This window comes from Cyprinus carpio, chromosome B25, assembly GCF_018340385.1.
Source record: "Cyprinus carpio isolate SPL01 chromosome B25, ASM1834038v1, whole genome shotgun sequence".
Taxonomy (NCBI): domain Eukaryota; kingdom Metazoa; phylum Chordata; class Actinopteri; order Cypriniformes; family Cyprinidae; genus Cyprinus; species Cyprinus carpio.
In genome coordinates, this window is record NC_056621.1 from 9,333,545 (window position 1) to 9,361,140 (window position 27,596).

Consider the following 27,596-nt stretch of genomic DNA (forward strand, 5'->3'; position numbering starts at 1 on the left):
CTTCTGTTGACCACTACCAAACAGTTCTCAAAATCATTTTTAATTAATTTTTCAAAAAGTGTCAAAGTGATACATTATACAAAAATTCAACGATCAAACTTCATTAAACATTCACCTCAGAATACAAAATGGCTGCGTCAGCATTGTCATTTTAGACCAAAAGCTTTCCTGCGATAATACTAGACATAATACATACAGCACAAAGAAAATCAGGCGACATGCATAGCCAGTGACGCAAGATCTTTGTAATTTATAAACAGAAATATCACCATTTGCTTTGAAACATCAAAAATGTTTGGCAATGACAACGGAATGGCATCTATTGGCTAAATGCGCCTTATGGTGAAAGTCTGACCTTTTTCAACACATTGGATAATTTTTAGACTAATGTAATTGAGAAACAACATGGAAAAACCCACTTTTTGACCTTTGTAGTGTGCCATACTGAAAACGGTTTCCTCTTGTGTTCAGTTCTCAGTTCAAAAACTAAAGTTCAGGAGTCTGTGAACAGTTTTTTTTAACAGTTTCGAGAACGCTAGTGAATTAAAAAAGCTTTAGCGGTCTCAAGTGCATTGACTGTATAAACATTTTATCTGAGCGCCACTTGACGTGGCACCTCTGACAAAGAGAATGTAATAAAAAATTCGAAAATAATTCGAAAGTAGCAAACATGTTTTCAAAAACCCGGATATTAACAAATACGCCATGATTACAACAAACAGGAATAATACATGATGATTAAGAAGACTTCCTGTAGTCAAAAAGCTAAAAAAGGACCTTTTGAGATTTAAAACGACTTTTTCGCTTTCACAATTGTCAGTTTCTCCTTCCTTTCTGAACATCCAGAAAAAAGATTTCCAGTATCTTATTCACAAAGGATGACTTATAGTCACACCATGACTAAAAAGACGTGGCCATCATTGCACATTATTTGGCGAGCAAAATCTCCTCGTTTTGCTTCCAAGAATGACATGTGCATCATGATCTGATACACTATTGGCTGCTTCATAGTGCTGAAGCAAGTCTCAAATGAGACGAATAGCGTGAAGAACACAAAAAGAGTGAATTCTTCTTTGAACTTCCCTTTACTAAGATCCACCGTGAAGTGATTCTTTGGCACAAGGCTTTCATTGGAAGCCATAACTGGAAGTCAACATTGGAAGCCTTCATCGCTCGATTCTCCTGTAAAGAGAAACTGTAATGCCTTTGCTCTGTGGAGTCTCACATCAAGTGTCTTTACACACTGAGGAAGGTGCAGGTCCAGACCAGTTCCTTCACACCATTTATTCCCCGGAGTCCTGGTTGTCTGACTGTGGGGAATATTTCAGACGAAAAGTCCCTGCAAAAACAAAACAATTGCTTGATTGTAAATGCAAAAAATAACTGAAGAAACCATGAATTTTTGGAAGCAACCATGAATGATGTGTGTGCACACTAAAGTCTCTGCTACAAAGCTAAGATTTGATTTCAAAAACAGTATCATAGCTATTAAACTATTTCTTGTAATGATTTTAAACATGAAACCAGAACGATCTCAAAGTAAAAAATAAAAGAGGTGCTAAAGTCTGATTTTGTGATGGGTGTGTTTTAAAATGAAATTTTTATAATCTTAATTTAAGTGATGAAGGATTTTGAAAGTTTGACAGGAATCAGTGTTGAGTACTACTTTAAGGTTAAGGCCTGGTTTAAATGTTTGAAAATGATTAACAGTTGAAAATGCAATCAAAATAATTAGCAATTTATTAAGTTGAACAACAATTACATTTTTAAGGCCCTATGAAATACATTTCTTTCCCTCAAATTCAGTTTTATTTTAATCATATATACATAAATTCTGGTGAATAATTTCTCTGGTAAATATTTCTTAAAAATAATGTTTTAATAATTTTATTAGTCGTAGTCGTAGTCGTAACATCATTACTAGGGCTGCCCTCGACTAAAGATTTTTCTGGATGACTAGACTTATTAATAAATCATTTAAATCATTATAATAAGCCTTTAATTGCCCACATTGCCTAATAAGCGCTCAAGCACACGCATAAAGCTTGTCACAGCACACCGGCAGAAGTAATTATTATGACTGTGTCAGGGAAAACAGTAAGAAGACTGCATTAACATTTTAACAATTTGATAAACTAGTGCTTTCTTTGTTTTTGGTTTAATAGATGAAGTCGGTGACACTGACTCATCATCTCCACAGTAGTGATGTGCCTGTGTGCATGTTTCATATGGATTACAAAATCTGAGAATATTGTTTTCCATTTGAATTGGTCCATTTGAAAGTAGACATTTCACTCTCTATAGATATATTTTTTCATATCTGTAAGGCATGTATACACAGTTTCGGAGGTTTTATTTGTTTTGTCTGTGAGGAGACTGTAGAAAGTTTTGCGTTTTTGCTGCTTTCATTTTTTTAGAGAAGGGGATAGTTTTGTTGTTATTGTTGGTTTAATTATTTTAATAGAGCGCATAGATTTGTTGTTAAAGCGCACCCTGCTTGCTTTCTAGAAATGAGGGAGTATTTTATGAGCAAGTGACGCACCCAGCGCCTCCATCTGTCCTTCAGTGAGCGAGCTGAGTCCACACTCCGCACAGACACTTCAATAGCGCACATTTCTCTAGGTTAACATTAGATTGAGCGGCCATGTAAAGTTGCTAATACTTACATATTTCAGATGCCATATTTGAGGTTGATGAATGTTGAATGATAGTTATTTTGAGTGCGAGCGTTTGGATGTCCTGCCCGATGTACTGTATTACCACATAGACCAGCCATTAATGATCTGTGTGACTTCGCCCAGGTGGATTTTTATTTGTATTTTTTTCTGCAACTAAGTGACTAAAAAAAATTTGGTCGACCAAGCCTCTTCTGGTCGACTAATGGTTAGTCGACTATTAGGGGGCAGCCCTAATCATTACATTAAGTAATATATCTCTCTCACAGTTTCTTCAACGTTAAACCAAACTTTTATTTTGATGGGTTGCTGTGAAAACCTTTATGACAATAGGTTTACTCAAAAGAAATGGTGAAATGCTCATGAAGTGACTCTCAGTTCATGTTTATGTACTTATATATTAAGGAGGCAGAGTTTGAAAACATTGCGAGCATCACGCGTGCTTCAGTTTGTGTGTAGTAAACGAAACCAAACATCTGTGCCATCCATTCACACAGAGACACATATTTAAATAGTCTTTTTGCGGCTTAATATTCACAAATACTGGTCCATATCACATTTTGATTAAAGTGTACTGACCTCCTTTCGATTTATTTACAAAATTTTGCAAATTCCATTACATTCAGCTTCATACAGTAAATTCCATTTTTGTGAACAGATTCCGCGTTTCCGTCCGTATTTTCCGCATCGCAGAAATCATAGGGCCCTAAAAAGTATTCTGGGTGGATTCTAATTTGCTCTTAGGATGTTCTGGGTGGTTGCTAGAGTATTGCTATGTGGTTGCCTAGGTGTTTGCCAGCACTACTTATAAACAGTTATGTTACCTTGTTGTGCAGAGTCCATTGCTGGCTGCTTGCAGTCTTGTGCTCGATGCCCACTCAGCCCACAGTTATAGCAGGACACATTCCCTGTTTTCTTATGCCCAGAGCTTCCGTTTCCCATCATTCCATGGGGCTGGTACACACCACCCCCTCCCCCTAGAAAACCCTGCACTGGTGGAAGCACAAGATTTTGTTGCGAGTCATGTGATAGACTGCTGTTGTAAACAGGCGGGGCCACCAAGGGGTAGGAAAAGGGGGAGGCGGTACCACTTCCTGTAAGGAGAGGGCTGAAATGAAGTAAAGGCCCTAATGTGAATACTGACGTTCCTGAAAATGGATGTGGAAAATATCCCGTGTAGCTACCTGGAAGTGCCCCGTACGAGCCACAGTTGCCGCTACAACCGCAAGAGCTACAAACGCACAATGAGGAACTGGAGTTTGCACTGTTTGCTTGCACTGAGGCATAACCGCTATTCTCTGTGGATGCTGGGCTAGAACTGGGTGTGACTGTGGGCGTACTGTTAACGCAGTATGTGTTCCCGGGTACTGCCGCCATGGGAACATTGCTGGCTGTTGCTATTGGAACTCTACTAACAGGTGAGAAGGTAGGTCTGGTGGAGGAACTCGATGAGGGGCAGGATGACGGGGTTGAGAAAGGGTACGACCCTGTGCGTGGAACAGAAAATGATACTTGTAAATGTAAGGGTGGGTGGGAAACATGATGGAGGGTGTTAGATGTGGAGGTGAGAGCAGTGCTGGTCTCCACCATGAGACCTGGAGGGGAGCGAAGCACTGTGAGGGGCCCACGGGGGCTTGACACATCCTGGTGCCTTGGAGAACCGTCAATATTCAACCCAGGGAAGACGTTCTCAAGCCGGACACCCACAGTGACCCCAGACCCCATCGGTTTGGGACGTTCTTCTGAACAGAGAGGGGGTGGACGAAGTTTGCGGGGAGAGTTGATAACACGGCTTGGGTTGAGGAGGGGCAAGGATGGAGGGGGCAAATTAATTTGGGAGGGACAGAGGGAGGGATCGTTCTGGACTGGGAGGACTTGGGCAGTGGGACGGCTGGGACCGGTGGATACCGCAGGATTGAGGAGAAAGCATGACCGCTCTTTCTCACCAGGATCCAAACCAAACTCGAAACCTGAAAGTAGATAAAGACCTAAAATGAAATGAAATGCTATAATTTAATAAGTAATAAAATAAAACATATGTATGTATAAATATATATATAAAATATATTTTGTGTCACAGTATACTATACACACAATTACAACAAACAATTAAATATATATTATAAAAATACTAATTCTTACGTCTGTGAAGGTCTTTAACCCGGTCGAAAGAAGTGTCACGTGATAAAGGGGTCATTGGACTGGAAGGAGCACTGGAATAGCCTGAGGAGGAACTGCTGTCCCGTAGAATGGGCAACGAGCTGTTCTCGACGTCTACCCGTAACTCTACATACACACAAAAAACAGATCATAATCTCTTGCATTCATACAACTATATAAACTTTTGGATACTTTAATGTAAATGATAATAACGTAAACGTATCAATTAGTATTATTTTTTAGACGTGTGTACAGTACCACTTCCAGTGTGTGAGTGTGTCAGGGGTCCGATATGACTGGAAGGGGTCACTCTGGCGACCCCACTACAGGAAACAGGAAACTGAGACACCACATATCTCTTCTCCAGCTTCTCTCTAACAACAAAACAAAAAATATCATTTATTACTTTTTTTAATGTACCATTTGATGATAAACAATGACTGGATCATGAACGTCAAAGATTTATTTTGTAGAACTTCCTTTTCCAGCAATGACACCTAGATGGCGCTGTTTACAAAAACATCCCCACACTTACTGCATGTGCATAATTCTACCAGTGCATTAATTTGGAGCTGATCATCTGTGTAGACTTTTTAGAAACAGAAGAAAGAATGTGAAAAACATTTTTTTTTTAAATATAGCCAAAGGGTATGATAAGGCTGGTTCAAGTTCTGATGGGGCCTTTCAGTTCAGAAACTTCACAAAGTGGAGTAGAAATAAACATTATTTATGTTTTAGCTAGTGTCAGTGAGAACCACAAGAGCTGTGAACCAGTATAACCTTTATTGTTGTTTTCAGGCATGGAAAACCTCCCGAGGATTAGTTTCTGTTATCTGTTAAGATATCTTAGCTCCCACAGCTCTACCTGAGCAATGGAAACTTGCTGATGTGAGAAATGGAAAAAGAATTAGAATAATGTGTTTTCACTGAGGAATAGTTACTTGCTCCACTTTTGTACTGATCTCAAAGTCTCGATGCCAAACTCTTATCTGAAGGAAGTGATCTGTCCTGGAATTGTGGAAACTGACAATTTACCAACATTTAATTATTAAAATGCAATAAATATGGGTTACAGAGATAGTTTGCCCAAGAACTGTCAAAATTTTCATTATTTCCTCACCAACATGCTGTCCCAAACCCATATGCTATTGTGTTTTTTAACTAGGAAAAAACTAAATGAACTCTAGATACAATACTGTTCAAAAGTTTGGGGTCTGAATGATTTTTAAAATGTTTTTGAAGTCTCTTTTCTCACCAAGGCTGCACTTAATTGATCAAAAATGCAATAAAAACTGTAATATTGCATATTTAATATTACAATTTAAAATACCTGTTTTATATTCAAACATATTTTACAATGTAATTTTTTTTCTGTGATGCAAAGCTGAATTTTCAGCATCAATATTCCAGTATTCAGTCACATGATCCTTCAAAAAATCATTTTAATATGCAGATTTGCTGCTCAAGAAACATTTATCATTATTATCAATGTTGAAAACAGATGTGCTGCTTAATATTTGTGTGGAAACTGGTACAAATTATATATTTACTTATAGTTTTAAGAATTTTCTGTTGAATAGGAAGTTAATTTAATGTGTCCTTGAACAAAAAATATTAAATTCTTTGGGCTTGTAGTGAAGTGTGATTCACTAAATAGACTTATTCGCATTAATTGGTGCTAAATGAGTTTAACCAGTATCACTGTTATTCTTTATAGCACAAAGATATTTTCTGTCTATGCAAATTAGGTTAATTATAGATTGTACCCATTCACAACCTGCATATTTAACAGACGATAAGCTGAATTTTATATAAAAGAGACATTTGAGTACATTTTCGATTTATCATGGCAGAAGTAATTGCATTTAAACAACCCTGCAATGTTTCTAAGGTTGTTTATGGCACGACGCATGCTGATCAAATACACCAGTGTCATAATCTAAGCAGAAATCACACTCACTTCTGAAGCTCCAGCTGAGTCTTTAGTTTCTTCTTGGCCCCCTGAGTGAGGTCGTACTTGTTGAGATCCTCTTCTGTGAGAGCGAGGAACTGAGAAAATGAATAAGGAGATCATAATTTAGATAAGCTGCAGTGGGAGAGATATGTCAGGAAGGAAATATGTATTTCTTGGCTGCAATATCCAAAATCTGTTCTCTAAACATCTCTTCTAATAAATGTAATCTCTCATCTACGAGACGACTCTCATACCATGGGAAAGAGCCACTTGAAGTCACGTACCTCCTCCATGGTTAGCTGTTTGAAGACAGGGTAGTATTTATGCAGCCGTAGTTTACGAAGCCAGTCCAGGATGCCATTCTGCTCTGGGCTGGGCTGCTGGGACTGGGCCTGGGGTGCGGGGTTTGTGAGGTGTGTCTGTGGTGGGCTGGACTCCCCCATGGGTACGGCAGTGCCGGGGAGGATGGCCACCGCTGTCTGGGGAGGGAGAGGGGGCAGGTGGGCAGGGGAGCTCTGCGGGAGGGGCGCATGGACGTTTAGGACAGGCTGGATGCTAGCGACACCACAAATGGGCCTGGGACAGAGTGAGATCGGGTTTATGGATGGGGAGAAGAGAGATGTGAGAGTGCTTGTGGTGAAGGCTTGTTAAACTCACCTGCTCGCTCCCCTATACTGAAGCAGACAGCCCAGATCTGCAAAACATGGAAGTGACAAAGTGTGATTCAGAAATATAGCTCTTGACATGATTTGACATGAAATGATCCAACTGAATGGGTGAATACTGCAGAAACAAGTTGCATTTTAAATGAAAATGTAACAAAATTTAGGTTATTTTGTATAAACAAAATGATGACTATTTTGTATATTATTATTATTATTATTATTATTATTATTATTACCATATACCATAATGCATTCAGATGTTTTTGCATTGTTTCACAGTTTCACAGCGAAATATGTCATAGGTTTTATTTTATTTATAAAATATTATTTCTTATTGTAATGTTGTAAACAACTGTAATATTAATAATAATAGTGTTGAGAAGAATTAGTTTGTTTATTGCAGAGCCCACTCTTATTGTACTTGATAGTGAAAAATTACATCTTGACTGAAAAATACAGCTTATCTACAACACAAATGAATAAGAAGCAATAAGAATTTTGCACTTCTTTCTATCCAAGGGGGTTTCCATCCCTTCCCCCACCACTAAAAATAACATCACAGACACACATCTAGGTTCTAGTGGCATTTCGTCCTATTAATAGTTTCCCAAGATGAGGTCACTTCTGAAGCCTCCCAGCACAAGCAGGTCAAATCAAATCGCCACTGTGCCCAAACGAACTCCCCATTTCCCCAAGAGATGGTGTGGTCCAGAAACAAAACTCTATGGTGACGCGTGAGGGACGAACCATTGCGAGGCAGAAATAAGGGGCTTACTTGTGCTGGTTGGGAGCTGAGGTGCAGGCGAAGTGCTGAAGAAGAAACATACTTTGTCATGTTTAAGAACATGAGGTGGAAGAGAGGTCAAGCATCTGTGGAGAAGAGAAAAAATGCACAAATTTTTAAATGTATTTTTTCCCTCCATTTCCATGCACCAATAATATATATATATATTCTCTGTTTGTGCATTTCATGTTAGGATTCAGAAGTACCGAGGATCTAGTTCATGAGTAGAATCAAGTCCAGGCATTTGGGGCAGAAGTTTCTCTAGACATTCATCGGGAAAGAGCTGAGATAGCTGAAGAGAGAGACAACAGAGACACAATCACACAGTTTCATGACGTCACAACTTGTCAGCACTCATCAGTGAATACATTCACTGGTTTTCAACTTCACCAAACTGATTATTCAACACAGTCAAAGCCATTTTAACTATACAACTTTCCAGTCCAGTTGCAGGTGAGAAATTGAGATGAATGGAAATGTAAAAGGGTTAGTTCACCCAAAAATGAAAATTCTGTCATTAATTACTCACCCTCATGTCATTCCAAACCCCTTTGTTCATCTTTGGAACACAAATTAAGAAATTTTTTATTAATTGATGTGTTTAAAGGGTTAGCTCACCGACAGCAACGCAACTGATATGTTCAAGGCACAGAAGACTTCATTAATGTTAAGACATTGTTAACATGAAAAAAAAAAATTTGCGCAAAGAAAACAAAAATAACGAAATTTTTCGAATAATTCTTCTCTTCCGGGTCAAAATCCCGGCTACTGTGTCAGCAGCACTACATGCATGTGTTGTAGTACTCTTCTGAATGCACATTGAAGAGTGAAAAGGAAGAGAAGAAATTGTTGTAAACAATATTGTTGAATAAATTGTTGAATAAAGTCGTTACCGCACAAACAACTGATGTCACATGGACTATTTTAACAATGGAGGGTCTGAAATTTCTCTGATTTCATCAAAAATATCTAAATTTGTGTTCCGAAAATGAACAAACGAGGTGAGTAAAAAATGACAGAATTTCCATTTTTGGGTGAACTATCCCTTTAACATTTATTACAGATCACTTTAATAGTTTACTTTTAAGACTTTTCATCTTTACACACTAGCTCAACATTTCTCACATCCATGAAACACAACACAAATGACTGTCACTCACCTGGGAGATAAACTCCACCACTTCCTGAGGGGTTTTGCTGACAGTCGACAAAGTGGAGTCGGACCACAAGGCCTTCGATCAAAAGAAAAGTATGACAAACATATAACACACCAAGTACATTTTACATTTTGCCTACAATTGTTCTGTAAACATATGACAACTACAGAAAATACCTGCTTTTCGTGGAGATATAATATAGAACAACACATATAGATACAATATGCAGGAGATTTTGTTCAAATTTTCAGATTTTTGGAAGACTGTACTGGAAACAGGTTCGAAACTCACCTCCAAGATGTATTCTGTTGGTTTGTCTGATTTGGGTGTAACTCCCCTTAGCTCAATTCTTTCAACGTACACTTCAAAAACACAAGCAAAAAAGACAAACACCATAAGTATAAAGATTCAAATCTGTTAGACTTTGTTACAAAAAAAATCTTTTTTTTTTTTACTTATTTACTACTATTTATCAAAGAATCCTGAATAACTGTGTCACGGTTTCCACAAACATATTAATCAGCACAACTGATAATATTAAGAAATATTTCTTGAGTACAAAATCAACACAATGTTTAATACTGAGTATCAACCTCTCTGAAACTGGGCCTGAAATACTCTGAAAGTACTCTGTAAGCAGAAAGTTTATTGCTTATGAAATCATATACACTATAAAGATTTCCCCTAAAATATTCTATTGTTTCACTTTTGCATTGCACACAACAAAACTTGCATTTGCAATAGATGCATTTAGCCCAAATAACTGAATGAGTTACGTTCACTCCCCGAGTCTTGAATAAGAATTAGACACATACTCTCAAAATTGTATTATGGTAGTGTTATCACAGTCTGTTTGGATTCTGTTAGAGGAGAGGAGTATGTGAGAAAATCCTCCAGAACTTAATAACCTCTCAGGCACTTTCTGGCAGGTTAGAACTCATTTGAGCATATTTGGCTAAAAAGGAAAAACCTCAGAGGTGAGAATTTGAGCCTCAAGGTAGTTCATTTCACAACACATTTTGATGGCAAACCAGCATCTTAACTGCTTTAAGATGAAGTTCTAAAGTGAGAAAACTGAAATAAGGAGGGACAGAAGGCTATATATATATGTATTGTTTTATAACTTTTTAATTTAAAATTTTTGTTATATATTTCTGTTCAAAAGTTTGGGGTCAGTAAGATTTCTTTAAAGAAATTAATACTTTTCTTCAGCATTAAATTGATCAAAAGTGACAATAAAAACATTTTTTTTTGTAGTCTTGCAAAAGATAAACATAAATAAATAAAAACTGTTCTTTTGAACTTTCTTATAATCAAAGTAACCTGGAAAAAATTATCACTGTTTCCACAAAATTATTAAGCAGCACAATTGTTTTTAACATTGACAATTAAAAAAAATAAAAAATAAAATCTTGAGTTCCAAATGAGCATGAGAATGATTTCTGAAGATCATGTGATGCTGAAGTTTGTGTTTGACGCTGGAGTAATGGCTGCTGAAAATTCAGCTTGCACCACAGTAATAAATGACATCTTAAAACATATTTAAATAGGAAAGAGTTCTTTAAAATTGTATAGAATTTAATAGTTTTTTAATAATGTTTCAGAATATTTATAGAATAGTTTTTTACTGTATTTTTAAATCAAAGAAAATTTGCTTTGGTGAGCATGAGACTTCTTTTAAAACCTTTTACATTTTTATTTATTTATTTTAAACCTTACCAACCCCAAACATTTCAACAGTAGTGTATGTGACTTTCATATAAGTGTGCCTCAAGTGCCCAGCTGAAGTGTGTTCATTTGCACACACGCGCACACACACATGAGTGAGCAGGAACACATCCGGAGTCTGCTCACCGTAAACATGGGCAAGCATGTTAAATATACCCTGCAGAGTCAGCACTTCCTGTAGTATGTGTGGAGAGAGAGAGAGAGAGAGAGAAAGCTGAATGGAATTCTGTTGAGTTCAATGCATCAAAAGATCTAAGAGCAATAGATCGCCTCCAATTCTTTCATTCACTGAAATAAATATTCCAGCCATTTTTTAAAAACAGACGCTAAGATCGAGCAACTACGAACACCAAAAAATGGTCTAGAAAAAAATAGTAATTCATACAGTTTAGGAGTGACTTGAAGGTTGATAAATGATCGCAGAGTTTCCTTGTTTTCTTTTTTAATGTGCACAGACAGTCTTTGACAGTCTCATCTCTTTCTTCATCTCCAGCAGGCAAGTGTGAGCTCATCTGGAATGTTTCGGAGAGGAGGCGGCCTTTCGCTTCAGCAAAGAGAGATGCCTGCCTGCTCCTCCCAAACCACCCGCCAAACCCCTCATTACATTGTGTGTTTTTATATGTGTGTGCATGCGCCGCAGAGTGAAAGTCAACCACAAACCCAGAGAGAGGTCACTGCCAGAGGAGGAAGAGATTTGTGAAGTGGTTTGAGTTGACAGTCACAGTGCAGACGGACAAAGACAAACGGGATGAGATGCAAAGCATCTTTCATCTGAAACAAAAAAAATCATCTAAAGAGCATTTGCTCATCTGCAATATGTCACTAAAACTCAGATCTGTAATATTCAGATGTTTTGGTGATTTTTCTAATTAAGATTGCATGTAAATCAAATGTGTATACACAAATTTGATGCTTATAATAGAATGTGATGGTTTCTTTGATGCATTTTCATCTAGAAATTTTATTTTAGAGCACTTGTTTTTTTTTATTGCTCTAAAATGTTTAGCCACATCAGTTCTCCTTTAGGCTATGCATTTTTACACTGTTGTTGTAACAAAGCAGAATAATAATAATAATAATAATAATAATAATAATAATAAGTCTTGAAAAACAAAGAGCACACATGAAACAACACATGAAAATCCTGTTTTAACACATTATTGCATTATTGTTATATTTTATTTTATTTTTAAAGAAATTATTCTTATTAATAACATTTATATCTATATATTTATGTTAATATTTTAATCACAGGCCTATTGTCACAATTTCTAGCTGGAGTGCCTATTTGCTCCGCTAGAGGGCACCCCATCCTACACCCTTTACCAGTCGACCTGGACTCCATTTCCCATAATCCTCTGCCTGGACACATCATCAATTGCAATCACCTGTTGTTCATCACATCTCATCATCAGTTCAGCTGTCTCACATTAGAAGGACTTTAAAAGTAGCACACACACTCTCTGGCGTTGCTGGTGATTGAATGTTTAGCACTTAATGTCTAGTCCTAGTTCCTGTGTTTTCCGAGTTTCCTTGTTGCCTTGCCTTGTTTTTGACCCTGGACTGTTCCTTGTTTTCTGATCATTTGCTGCCTGCCCTGACCGTCGCCTGTCTTGTGGATTACCCTTTTGTCTGCCCTGGTTTACCTTGTTTGATTGTCTTGTTTTTTGTGGTTTACCACTACGCGTTTAATAAAGCCTGCACTTGGATCCTCAACTCCGTCGTCACGATTCCCTATATTACACCTATAATTCATTGTATAGACCTGTTTTAAAATACCTTTTTTAAAATATTTGAATTGAGGAGGAAATATATAGCGTAATCTTTTGTTATCCTTGCAGCACTCAGTTATTTGGTAATTATTGCGGGCCAAATTAATTGTAATTTTAATTTAATAATAAAAGTAACTTCATAGTAATAATAATAGGCCTAATTAAAATAATAATGTAACAGGCCTAGATTAATTGGAAATGCCAAATCCTCCTAATATTGGCAACAATTGATGTTTTTGACAAAATCTCTGGCTACTCTCAATACAAGATCGTCTTTCGACACATCCCAGCAAGGGGAGGTTATTGCGGGGCTTCTGGGGAGACAGCACGGTGCCTGTTACGTCATTTGGGCTGCATTTTTGAGCGCAGTGGCACTGAGAACATCATATTTCACACACTTTAAGCCTGCCCTGACCGTCGCCTGTCTTGTGGATTACCCTTTTGTCTGCCCTGGTTTATATTGTAATGTATCAAAGCCTCATACCAAATGATTCAATATGAATATGTGTATCGTTACACCCCTAAAAAATACATATCATACATAAATTATTATACTTACAGTATATAAAATATGATTTATATATAACATTTTAATTAATATATGTTAATTTATTCATATGAAATATATATATATAATATAAAATAATAATAATAATAATTATTATTATTATTATTATTATTAAAGGACACAACAGAAACATATTGTTCATTATCTTCCCCCTTCCTCTGACCTTTCACTGCAGGCATTACTGAACTCTTCACACTTCGCTCATTGCACAGGGGCATTATGGGTACACGCGTGCCATCTTTCCTGTCCTCCCATGTGAGCTTTCAGCACGGGGTCTAATAATTCATCATTCTGCACAGGTGCAACTGAACAAGTGGTTGACATTCATCTGTCACTTCATGATTCTCTATTTTCCACCATTCCTGTCTGAATCTTTTGAAATGATTTTCATTGATTTTCCATAGGGGTGCATCATATTGTTTTGAATGTTTCAAAGAACATTAGGGAAATATTTTTTGATACATACACTACATAGTATTTTTTTGAATTTTTCAAAGAAAATTTTGTTAATATTTTATGCATTAAAATTGATCAAATAGAAAACACTTTTGGATGGTAGTGTATAACACTTTTATTCAGCAAGTATGCATGTGAAGTGGATCCAAAAGTTCATCAATGTTGTCCTAAGAAAATAAGGTGTTTTGGGTTTAGGTTTTAGGACAACTTTGATGAAAGGTTTTGATCCATTTCAAATGTTGACTACTATATTTCATATTCCAGTACTAACCCTAACCCACGCACACATTAAAATTAAAATTTCCCAAAATTATGATAATTTACCTAAACTTTCTATGGCAATAATGGTTTTAATAAAGTTTGAAAACAACATGGTGGACATTTGTTGCTCAGAGAAATCTTAACTTAATATCTTAACTTTGAGAAATATGTCCAATCTGCTGAGGAAAAATCTATTATAAATATTAAAGAAAAATATAAACATAATTAGTCCAACTTAATGATCTAATGATTTGTGGCAAAACTTTCAAATGACAGTGTTGAATTTCTTTGAATTGCAGTTGAGTAATTTCCTCTTCCTGTTATTCCAATTCAAAGTCAACATCCTGTCAGGCCAATTCAAGCATCCCGAAATCACTCATGAAAAGTCATGACTTAAAAGGAACTTGATATTTTTGTAGAAAACTCCAGGATGTGTTGCTGTAATACTTCTGTACTCAATCGTACCATACAAAAGAACTATTTGGATGGGTTTAGTTGTGTAAGTAATGTCATTTCATACCAAACCTGAACAGCATTGGGATCTCTGTAGATTTAATACTGTTTTTAAATCAGACAGGATGCATGAAGTACTGCTGATTTATCTAGAAAGTCTAAGTCTTTCGTATAGGAGCACCAGGCAAGGAAACAACACATTTAATTCAACAAATGTCAAAATACATTTACTATCTGAATGGGATTTGAGATGTAAAAGAATAGTTCACCTTAAAATGAAAACTTACTAAAAAATTATAATCACCATCAAGCCTACCAAATTTAGTTTGTTTCATCATTGAACAGATTTGGGGAATTTTAAAATTACATCACTTGCTCACCAACAGGGTGCCGTCAGAATGAGAGTGCAAACAGCTGATAAAAACATGGATGGCCTGAGGTAGGGCCTGAGGAGGGGCTGGATGATTAATAAAAAAAAAAAAAAAATCCTAAACCTAAATCTAAAAAAATTTTTAAATTTCGTTTTTTTCCTTCTATTAATACTTTCTTAAAAACCCTTAAAAACATACTACCACGTGTGTAGTCAGTGCAATATGACCATTGCCCTCGTGTCTTTTGCAGTGTCTTGCACATGATTGGCACGTTGAAAGACTTTTACATGCAGCGCCGCTCATCAATGTAAGTTCCAAAACAGTAGAGCAATTCGGTTGTTAAGTGGTGACGTAAGAAGCGCTGTTTCCGGGTCCAAGCCGGAGAATACTCGCTTCACTTGAGAATACTGCCTCAGCAGTCGTTTATGAGCACTGTTTATTCATATTTAACATTTAAGTTAAACGTTTTCAAACTTACGGTGTACACTACAGTCTCCATGCTCACATCGTCCCAAACACAAATAATTTTTATATTTATTTATTTTTATTTACATTTTCATTGTCTGACTATCTGGGATTTCGGTATGGAGTTAAAGGTTAGGATTATAAATTGTTTGGTAGTATTATATCGCATTGCGAGAGTATATTAGCACCTTTTGTTGTTTTCTCGTGGTATCTGATAGAGCGTTTGGACACGGAAGAGGTGACATGTTACGTCAGACTTACCAAGCGAATAAGAAGACCCCGGAGGCGGGGCAAGCGTTTCGAGCTTTGGTTGGCATGGTAACTTTTGTATCTGGCGGCAACGTGACAGAGTAGGCATTCTGCGCTGCATTTTTTTAATAAAACCATTCCTGAGCACTGCATCTCACGGTTTTAGACGCAAAGTCGTGTTCTGTGTAGTAAGAACCTGGAGTAAATACTTACGCATATAGCGTATCTGGACAAGATCACTGAGATGGGGCCCTGCTCTTTTTCTTAATCAGCAGTGTTCTATTTACTTTCAGTGTTTAAAACATTTGTTTACAGGAGATGCAAGTTATTATTTTCTACTTTTCACATTACTTTATTTCATTTACAAGATATACAAGTTCTTTTCTACTTTTCACATGCGAATATTTAAAATGTATTTTGTTTGCAAGGGTCGTTGGTTATTTTCTACTTCTGACATGGCAATATTTTTACTTTGTTTGCAAAAAATGAAATTTATTTTCAAATATTTTTTAAGAAACTTGCTTTTTTACAATAAAACTGAAATGTGAATTTTTCTTAAGATGTCTTCATTTCAAGCAAGCTATGATTTTATTGTTCGAAATACTGAAACAAATAACCATAAATACTTTGTTTCATTCAATTATTTTAAAATCACAAAGACAAGAAATGAACTAATGAGAATAAGTTGAGTATATTTATGGTACACACCTTTAATGGATTATGAGGGCAAAAAAATAAATAAAATATTTGTTAGATAATTGTAATCGAGGTAAGTGTTCAATTAATCTAGGCTTTGATTTTAGGTCATATCCCCCAGTCCTAGCATGAGGGTGAGTAAATTTTCAGCAAAGTTCATTTTAGGGTGAACTACTCCTTTAATGTACATTTATGATACTGCTCTTTTGAGTTCTGCTTCAACTTCTTACTGTATTTAAACACAAACAAACACCTCTCTCACACACATTTCTGTACTTTTTTTAAGCTCACACACACATCTTAGTCTCTACACTCTGTATACTTCGGATGCCCCGGGGCTTGCAGTTGCCGCATACCTGATGCCAGGCCGGCTAATCCAAGGATTTCTCCCATTCTTACAGCTCTAGTTACCCACCAAGCCTTATACTACACACATACAAACACAATGACAACTCTAAACACAGACATATGCACAAAAACAGACAAGTAGATCTAGAGTCATGCACATCCATTTCAACATTAACTCCACAAACACCAAAACTCGGCAAAACTTCTGGGAATTTCAAAGGACCCCGAAAAAAAATGTTGTTATCACTGTGAGATCCTGTGAAGTGCCCCTCTGAAGAACAGCTGTTTCAACCATCTTTGATCAAACTCATGTTCATACAAACTTCCGAAGTTTTTACAAAGTCACTATCCAATCAGAGTGGAGTACGTTAGATTAAAGCCAATAAATATTTATCACGTTTACATGTGTAAATGAAGCCTTGTGATTTGTTTTGCTAATGAATGCATGTGTGTGTGAGGGTATTGATGGATGACTAAAGCTTGTGCTGAAGGCATGCGGTGAAGCCCATGAGGTAATGTAGTGGAGAAGCATTAAATTACCAGCAGACAAAACAACAGTCTGTCTCTGCTCTGTCCGACCTGCTGCATGCAGTCAAACAGCACTTGATTCGAATGGCCAGCGCCTCCAGCACACCCACTGAGCACAAAACCCTGCCTGAATGCACATTTCCAATATGTTATGGTATAGATATGCAATGAATGGAGCAATTCGACCCCCATTGCTGAGGTCATAAGAATATATAGACAACCAACCATATCTTTAGCTGTAGGCATCTTATTTTATCACTGAGTCTGTGCATATATATATATATGTGTGTGTGTTTTTTTTTTTTTTTTTTGTGTGTGTTTTATTTAACTCGTTAATTATAAAAGATAACATGTTAAAATTATTAACGCATTTAACTCACTAGCCCCGCCCCAGACCTATGTGGTTCATCTGACATTTCATACACTTGATTGATGACAAATATGAGGCACAGCATCAACTCACTGCATGATGGAGCCTAGAGAACATAGTTAGAATGTCCCTAAAAGTCAAGACATGGGGCAAAAATGCCCCTTTTTGAGTTTTTGTATCAAATTTACATCATATAGTTAAGCAATATCACACAAGCAATAGGCTAAGTGCAATATCACATGAGTGCAAATTTGATACTGATCTTATACAACAGTTCAGCAAGAAGTTAATATTGTGTTATTTTAGACACGATGTTGTCTGTTTTGCTCAATTTTGCCAATGAAAATATAAAGACAAAGCAGAACTGTTCGTCTCAGAGCAACACACAGCAGCATTTCATTTCTTAAAGGGATAGTTCACCCAAAAATGAAAATTTGATGTTTATTTGCTTACCCCCAGGGCATCCAAGATGTAGGTGACTTTGTTTCTTCAGTAGAACACAAACCAAGATTTTTAGCTCAAACCCTTGCAGTCTATCAGTCTCATGATGTAAATGGATGGGAATCACTGCTAAAACATACAATAAAACTAAAATAAAAACATACACAGACAAAACCAAATTTAACCCTGTAGCTCGTGATGATACACTGATGTGTAAAGACACAAAACAATCGGTCTGTGCAAGAAACTGAACAGTATTTATATAGTTTTTCTTTTTTTTTTTTACCTCTGATTCATGTAATGTCTGAACTGTTAGAACTCTCCTGAGCGCATACTCCTATGTGCGTTCTCTGCAGCAGGCGGCCAGGCGCGCGAGGCGTCTTCTTCTTCTTCTTATTCTTCTTCTTGCTTTATGGCGGATCGTAGACTTATAATTGCATTACCGCCACCTATCTCTCAAGTGGACCGTTGACACTCTATTTACAATCTCAATTAGGAGTTTCGATGGTCCACTTGAAAGATAGGTGGCGTTAATGCACTTATAAGTCTGCAATCTCTGCTGAGAACACTTCTTCACGAACTGCAGGGTTTAAATTGGTTTTGTTTGTGTATGTTGTTTTTTAGTTTTATTGTATGTTTTAGCTGTGATTCCCATCCACTTACATTGTAAGAGTGAAAGACTGCAATGGTTTGAGTTAAAAATCTTGGTTTGTGTTCTGCTGAAGAAACAAAGTCACCTACATCTTGGATGCCCTGGGGGTAAGCAAATAAACATCAAATTTTCAATTTTGGGTGAACTATCCCTTTAATGCATGTTTTGAATGAATTGGTTGAACCATTTGGCGCGTTGAACCACTGGCCATAGGCATGTTGGATTTGAAGCGGCTGTGCATGTATGACATCAAAGGACCACGAGAGTGATTCAAAAGCATAAGGAGTTGTCTGCTCTCTATAGCTCTTGCAGTACTTTGATGTCAAACACCGATACTTTTTGTAATGTCTGTTTGATGCTTTACAAAACAATAACTTTAAATGATCTTTTGGGAGAAATTTCTCAGCTAAATTTGATGTGTGATTAATTAGATTAATTAATCACCACATCATGTAATTAATTAGATTAAAAATTTTAATCGCTTACCAGTCCTTATATATATATATTTACACACACACACACACACATTTACTTTTACTTATAGTATAATATAATATAAAAACGTATAATTAAACTATATAATTTAAAAAATATAAATAAATACATTTACTGACAAATAACTAGACATTTTAAACACGAATTGCAACCATTTTAAACTAAACCGTTTTAATTTAACTGAACAGCTGTCTATTAATCTTTAGATTAGAACATGGATTTGTTTATATATTGGAATTTAAAAAATAAAAACACCACTTCTAAAATAACAACCACTCAGAACACTTTAGAAAATGCATAGCAACACCCTAGCATTGTGATTGCATGAAGAAGTGTATTTTTCTTTGAAAAATCCAAAAAAAAAAAAAAAAAAAAAAAAAGAAATACAGTATGCTGATTATACAGGAATAAAACACTGAAATAAACAAAGAATGTGCATGACACTCTAAAATCCACGTCTTTCTGATAAACGAGCAGTTTGTGGACTCCTTAGTGTGTGAATGTGACATCTGGTGCTATTGCTGCCTGAGCCAACAGCAAGACAAAACAGGACAAAAAAAACAGACTTATGCTCACAACAGAGTGTAACTCAAGAAATGACAGCACACACATCCCGAGTAAAACTTGTGTGGACATGCGAGTCTGGGTAAGATATAGTAGGTTGTGTCTCTAATGTTCTCCTCAGAATTAAAATAGAAAACTACACAGTCTTTCACCTACACACAAACCAAGAAATACGCTGGAAAAGTGCCTGGGCAAGATTTTCCATCAAACATGAGGTAAACTCTCTCATGTTCCACTAGTTGAGAATGCAAACTCTGGGGACTTAAATGAACCCTGTATTTACAGTCTTTCCAGGATAAGACACAGAGTTCACAAAGAGTGCAACAGCAAATGATCAAAAACCTCATAACAAAAGCTAAAAAACCCATTAAACCTGATAAGCAGCAAGGATCAATCTTCAACCGGATATGAATCACATAATGCCCGGATTTCATGTAGAATGCAGTTTGATTTTAATGAAAACTGAAAAATATACTGCATTTCAGATCAGAAGTTAAAACACTGTAATAATTTTTTCCAATATTATTGGAATGTAAGTTACTCAATATAATTCAAAGTTTTCTTTTTTTATTTAGTACAACAGCACTCTTGCTTGTGTGATATTGCATATTTAGTCTTTGTAGATCTGTGTGTGGGTATCAATTAAATCCAGTTTGTGCACCTGATACAATCTTAGACCCATTGTTTCGTGTGAAGGATGCTGCGCTTGGCAAAACAAAATCCCACACTTGATTTCTGCCAAAAGCCTCACCCATCTAATTATGTGCTTATGGAAAATAACAAGACAAATATTGCATTGAAATGAACTGAATTATATTCAAAATTACTAAAATATGTTTGAAATTACTAAGAAAAATAAAAATAGAAAAGGCTATATAAAAATATATTTTAATAACAAACTAAATAAAATGATAAAAACACATAGCAAAAATACAAAAAATTAAAATGAACACAGAAAAATAGCATAGCAAGCATAGCAACTTCCAACACTTTAAGTCAAAACTGGCTAGATCTATTGGATCCTGGGGCCAGTTTCATAAAACTAATTTACCAAATAAGCCAGGCTCATTTCAGTTAGTCTGACTTATTTTGAACCAAATCAGCTGACAATAAGTCAGACTAACTGAAATAAACCTGGCATATTTGGTAAACTTGTTTTATGAAACAGGCCCCTTGATTACCACCTAAAACTAATCTCTTTCTGCAAGCTAACTGTCGCTCTGATTAATTTATCCTCCTCTGCTGGAACAGACCTGAGGAGAGGGGAGACAATATTTTCCACCAGCTGTCTCAAATGAATGAAAATTTGGTTTAAAAGATTTCGGCATGTGCATTCTTGTTCCAGCTTCTGTATTAGTCTTTTTTTTTACCAAGTTCTAGCATTAAGACCATAGGATGACTGATTTTGCAAATAACATCACAGAGTGTGTTTGTGTTTCCAAAGTCGTGGAACTCACCCTTGCAGGGTTTTTCGACATGCACTTTGAGTGGCATTTCCTGGCACAAGAGTGATTGACTTGGCAGCATGACCTCAGGACTCAAACCTTCATCCGTCTGACCTCCTGTGACCTCCCGTTGCACGTTCTGGAAAAAGAGGTCAAAAGGTAAAACATAGGTTAGAATTGAATGTGGACAAGTGTATTTTGTCCAGTCACAGTTGTCACACTTGGACAGATAAATCTTATTTAATTTAATCTGACAGCACATCAGCCTACTTTTTTAGCTCACTCCATATGGATTTTATTGGTTAACGGCCCTTTCACACCAAGGATGATAACTATAAAGATAACTATATTAGAGTACACACCAGCGGACGATCTCGTCTGTTTATTCTAAGCGCACACTCGTCTGCAGCTTTAAATTCTTGAGCTCATTACAGCAGGCTTGATTCTGATTGGCTGTCAATATTTTTGTCGTTCATCAGCTGGAAAAAATCATTCTGAAAATTATTCCAACAATATTGTTTCTTAGTAACTTTATTGTTATAACTTAGGTGTGCACAGATACAAATGTTCAATTAAGATAAACTAAATCACAACTGCAAGATGTGTCATGTAAATTCACAATTACGAGAAGTTTGGATTGTTAGATAAAACTTAATTTTTTTACTCTGAAGCAAAAGCTAGCTTCCATACACATAACAACAAATAAAAAAGAAGTTTGGACTAAACAGTGTACCACTAAACAGTTTTGTTACTGTGTTTGGTAACATATTGATGCTCAATGAAACAAAACAACTGTCTCAGACCTGCATAAAAATGAGTCATGAACTTCCTGGTAATAGATGAGTGTTCTATAATTAGTCATCCTGGTCAACTTAGTGCACATGTGTCTTCCATTATGTAATTTTTCATCACTTTAAAGTAGCACGTCTAAAAATTAAATAACATATAAATGCAAATAAGTTTGACTTTTTAGCTGTGATTCGTCAGATAATCAGATTACAAGCCAAAAAAAAAAACCTATTTTGATCGGCAGACTCAATAGTTAAATACTTCAGCTCCTCCTCCTCTTTTTTGCTCTGAGGTTACATCTTCCAGCTTGCTAAAACAGAGTTAAAGCAAAAAAGGCCGGTACCACATATGCTAAGCACAGCAGCTAGTAAAAGTCAGCTCTGAAACCAATTAGGACTGCTGTACAATCCACCGCTGCCACATCCACATCCCACGCCGCCAAATCTCTGTTGCACTCTTCCTCTCTTTGAAAAACATGCCCTTCTGTTTAAGACTCTGAAGTGTGGATCACAACACAAAGGAAATAAGTCCTTGGAAAAGTACAGCTGGGTAAATCCATTCTTAGCAGACAAAGAAGAGCAAGATGAAAAAAGCGAATCAGCCACATTTTTAAGCACTGAAGCATCTGAATAGCTGTTTTTGTGTCAGTGAGTCAGTGTGATGTGGCCTTCATTTTACTTTCACAATCTGATATACAGTACTATAATTTAGGTGAAAATACAAGTCAATGGGGAAAAATGTAGGAAGGGATTTGATTTTATCCATCAGGAACTGGCTGGATCTTGAAACACATAGCTGCTGAATTTAAGAACTTATTTAGCTGGTTGTAAAAAAAAAAAAAAAATAATAATATGTATATGAAGGTAAACAGCCTTATTGTAGACCTGGACTTTCATAGTGTGGAAAAAAATACTATGTAAGTCAATAGCACCCAGATAACTTTGTTTCAAAAGAAGAAAGAAACTCATGCAGGTTCGGAACAGCTTGAGGGAGAGTACATGATGACAGAATTTACATTTTTGGGTGAATTATCCTTTAACAGTACAGTACAATTAATTAAGCGCACTGTACTTCTACCCCTCACAGCCTCATTTTTATTCCTGTCAAACTTTAAATATGATGTCTATTGGTGCCTCTGCTTTAAAAGTTGAAAGTGCAAAAATTTTAAGCAGCGCTATCTGAAATTTAATTCAAACAATTGTTAGCGATTAAAATCAAAGCATCACAAAAAAAATGCTTGGGACAAAATAGCATGTTTTTGTTGATGTTTAGGCTAGTGTAAAGAGCCAAGGCCTCTTGAAAAAGCGAGCAGTCGGAGCTTCCTGATGAATCACAGGAGAGTTACACAGAGGGCTGATTTAAGCATGGAGAAATGTGCTGAGCTTCAGTTCATGAAAGCCAAAATCAACAAATCACTAAATGGAACCTCCTTCTCTGCCTTCACAGGGTACTTTCCCACTACATCCATTCAAGCACACGTTTCGGCAGCATGTGTGAATGTTATGAGCCCATGTCTGTACAGATAACACCATGGAGTACAAATGAGATATAAATACATTAAAGATTTAAAGATTCAACATACATCATGAAGTGTTTTATCACATTTCATCAAATTTCTGCATTTTGGCGCAGTTGTGTTTTGGATTGTACACAGACAAAGATTTCTGCCTGGTTTACACTTTTTGTTTTAACTGCACAACAGTCCTTTATGGTAGTAATTACAGAAATTGATAACAGGTAACCTCAAATCCCTCTAATCAAAGTAACTGCTAAATCATGGAAACCAAAAAATAAAAAATGCATACACTAACTAATTTCTGAAGGATTATGTGACACTAAAGAATGGAGTAATGGCTGCTGAAAATTCAGCTTTGACATTCCAATAATAAATTACAGTTTAAAATTTATTTAAATACAAAGCAGTTTGTATAAATTGCAACAATATTTCACAATATTACTGTTTTTATTGTATTTTTAATCAAATAAATACAGCCTTGGTGAGCATAACAGCCTTCTTTCAAAAACTTTTTAAAAACATAAGTTATTGTAGATAGCTAGTAAGGGTGTTTTTCCACAGATTTGGGTTGGGTTCTTAGGGTTTCCAATCATGTTCCATACCCAAATTGATAAAGAGCATATTTTCTAGTTTTGTCTATCAAACCTCAATACAAATTACGAAGAAAAAAAGTGGTGTGGTTCCTTTCTTTGCGACATTATCTCAGTCTCACAGAAGTTGCTGTGCCATTCATAATTCCTGCATAGACATGTCACGAACAAGAAGACAAAATTCAATAAAATGTCACACATACTAGTTTTGTGGAGTGGATTGAATGACACCAGCTAAGAGCAAATAAATAGATATTACATAGCAGCTGTGCAATGCAATACTCTTCAGAACTGTGTGTGCATCATGTCAGCACATATAATGTCATTTTGACATCTATTTATTCTAGAACTGATGCATTATATCATATTCTATAATGAAAGGGTTTTGTTATTGTAAGAACAAATGTCTTGCTGCTTCTGTCACTGTTTTCAAACCACATTTGTTGACTCACCAAGCTGACATTTTTGAGTTACAACATAATTACACATTTGCAATATTACATTACACACTAGGTTTAAACAAGTGCAAGTGTGAGTCTTATGTCACAGTAAAGGCATTAGGGTTATCACTCCTGAACCCCCAGAAGAGCATGGACCAGATTCAAAAAGATAGTACACACTACTCGGTTGTGAGTCATGTGACTTCTCATGAATTTCTTATCTGTGCCAGATGACCAGTTTATTACTCCTGGTGCTCCCCATAGATACTGTTGAATAAATCAGGTCTGACCTGTGTATCTTGGGGCGTATGGCCTAGTGCTTAAAGATCAAGGCTAGTAAGCAAAAGGTTGAGGGTTCAAAACCCCCAAGAGTTGATCTATGAACCGTCAGCATTGCTGAACTAAGACACTTAACCCCAGGTTGCACTGAGGGGACAGTCCATGCTGCTTTGGATAAAAGTATCTATTGCAGTTGGCACCAATAGCCTCATTGTTAGTGCACCGACAGTGCAACTGTGCTCTCAACGACCCAAGTTCGAATCCCGTCCTTTGCTGCTCCACTCTCCCTCCAAAGCGATTAGTAATTATTTAGTAACATTCATTTTGTTTCAAGACTTTGACTTGCTTTAACTAACCGAAAACAAAGCAAACAAAAATACATTTTAAAAAAATTCTGAACGTTCTCTGTTTTTTTAGATGTTTTATAAAGTTATTTTTTCTTGGCTTTGTGAACATTGCTTTTTATAATTTTGCAAACATTATGGGAATGTTAATTTTGAATGTTCTCTGAAGATTCTGAAAGAAGTAGTAACATTTAAAAAATGTTAGAAAAACATCCAACTAACATAAATCAGGAAAATAATTCCATGAACAACATGTTTTTGTTCTAAGAGTACATTCGAGAACATTCCTAAAGACCAGATAACTCCGGACGAAAGTTCCATTAACATTACTGCAAGAACATTTGTTCATCTTGAGGAAAACCTTCAAGAACATTAGCCAAAGTTCTGAGAATATTTTGTGTTAGCTGAGAACCAACAGGTTTGAAGTTGTGATAAAATTGAAGTGGTGGCAGATCTTTTTTTTCTGTATTATAAAGTATATCCAAATGTAACAGATTTTGAAAAAGAAACAATGCAGCACAGTTAATTGGTTCTATGCTTCCATTGTTGATGGGATTTTGCGATGTGGTGTTACACTCAAAAGAGAAGACAGATTAGGGGCGGGGTTTAAGTGGAATAAATGATTGGAGAAGACGAAGACCTACATATGTCATCAGAGAGAGGTCTGATATTTTCACCAGAATATGCAGTTATGATTATTTTGCTTCAACATTACAACATGGATGAAACATAAATCTGCTTTTAGAAAACAGAGTGAATTTCATTCCGATTTTAAATTCTTCTCACCTTGCAGCACGGACATCCGACCTGGCAGGAGTTGAAGGTGGATGTTGTGATGTAGGAAGAGAAGGTCGGGGTCGCGCTCACGTTTGGGAGCGCAGCAGCGCTGGCCCCGCCCCCGTGTGACGTCGACGGCGCCTCACCAACTGTCACCTGAAGGATCTTCTGGATCTGTGTCAACTCTTGCCTCAGCACCTGCTTTTGATGGAAACTAAAGGCGGGATGGTTCGAAGCCATGGTGAAAAGGAGCAAAAACTGCTCTCCCGTCTGGCCATCGTTAAGCTGAAGTCCGTAGTTATTAATGATGGTGTCTATGTGAGTAAGGGTCCGAAACAAAACTCCCGCCGCTACGCGGTTGTCCGAGCTGAGGAGCGCGAGAGAGACGAGCAGCTTGCTCCTCACGACCTCATCCGTGATGTTGGTCAGGTTGGCGAGGTCAGCTGGGTTGTTGGCTTTGATTTCTGCATCCCTCAGAGAGTGGTAGTCTTTCCGCGCAAGGTCTTCCAAACATGAGCCGAGGAAGCGCAGCTCAATGGGAACGCAGAGGTCCAAAAGGCCGCAGAGAAACTCAGCCCTCTGCGCCGAGCTCAACGCGGAGAACCAGCGGTAAACCTCCTCTCTCTGAACAAAGCATCTGTTCTCAACCATCTTAGAGAGCACTCATAACATGCATCAGATATTAAAAACAAAGTTCATACAGCAGTGATTGATGGCCTTTATAAACTTTACAAACTTCCGAATCACTCACTGACGTAAACATTCATGAACTTAAAGGCAGTGGTCAGTCTGAGCGTTTCAGAACCCCTAAAAGAAGACATACTAACGCTACATAGTTTTCTTCGCGTTTTATATGCCTGAGATTGCATTATCTCGTCAAAGCCTATTAGGATATTGAAGAAACAAATTGTGTTTACTGTAATCCCAGACGCGCGGCGGCGCAGCCCCTCTGCCCGTGTCTCTCCTTTTTCGGCCAGCACCCCTACGTGATCCCCACGTCAGCCAGTTATTTAATAGACTCCAGGACACATTATAAAACTGGTGTATTTCTTTCAGATCTTCTAGTATCCATTAGACCGATTTGTCCAGATGAAACTATCTCAATTCTCGAAACGTTACACGCGCAAAGCAAACGTCGTCGGGTAATAAACATTTCGAGTTGAAAACTCCCCAATTTTAACAGTTTGACTGGTCGAATGGATGTCAATATAACCGTATATTCCTTCGTCGGACGCTGAAGTAACGTTTTTGATGTTTTTGAAAAAAAAAACGTAACACTTTATCGGCTTCTTTATTTGCATTCACACGAGTGAACTAATCAACGGTTTCGTTGCCTATCATTATCCTGTCGTGAAGTCGAGTAAGGCAAACTGAGTGTAGTTGACTATCCCGAACTTCACGCAAACCCCGCCCACGGTTGAATTCTATTGGATGAACAGCTTGTCAGTAATCATATTCTGCATAAGACATATGCGCTGTGATTGGTCAAAGCGACATTCTTGTGCATCTCTTAAGCGCCTGCAGTCATATTTGATGTGGACTGTAAAATATTGTATGATTTAAAGCGATAGGGTACATTAACTTAACATACGCTCTTAAATGAA

The 27,596-nt window shown here is 36.8% G+C and overlaps 1 protein-coding gene across 2 annotated transcripts; it reads right to left on the minus strand.

Annotated features, from left to right (window-relative positions):
• Window positions 1-24: 24 nt before the first annotated feature.
• Window positions 25-27,596, minus strand: LOC109064710 (zinc finger CCHC domain-containing protein 14-like). Of its 2 annotated transcripts, XM_042753464.1 has the most exons (14): window positions 26,002-27,596; window positions 21,270-21,396; window positions 9,687-9,757; window positions 9,399-9,470; window positions 8,445-8,530; window positions 8,230-8,324; window positions 7,447-7,483; window positions 7,074-7,365; window positions 6,796-6,884; window positions 5,094-5,209; window positions 4,818-4,961; window positions 3,860-4,645; window positions 3,500-3,769; window positions 25-1,339 (listed from the first exon to the last, which is right to left on the minus strand). In XM_042753464.1, the coding sequence occupies exons 1-14, from the start codon at window positions 26,641-26,643 to the stop codon at window positions 1,284-1,286; spliced, it is 2,883 nt and encodes a 960-aa protein (XP_042609398.1). In that variant the 5' UTR covers window positions 26,644-27,596; the 3' UTR covers window positions 25-1,283. The 2 variants fall into 2 exon arrangements, with proteins under 2 accessions (XP_042609398.1, XP_042609397.1); XM_042753463.1 differs by having other exon boundaries at window positions 3,500-4,645; window positions 26,002-27,589.

Coding starts and splice junctions, on each gene's coding strand:
- LOC109064710 (XM_042753463.1), bottom strand. CDS start 26,643: ATGGTTGAGAACAGATGCTTTGTTCAGAGAGAGGAGGTTTACCGCTGG. Junction 6,885..7,073: donor AACAGCTAACCATGGAGGAG/GTACGTGACTTC, acceptor TCATTTTCTCAG/TTCCTCGCTCTCACAGAAGA. Junction 5,210..6,795: donor ACTCAGCTGGAGCTTCAGAA/GTGAGTGTGATT, acceptor TTTTGTTGTTAG/AGAGAAGCTGGAGAAGAGAT.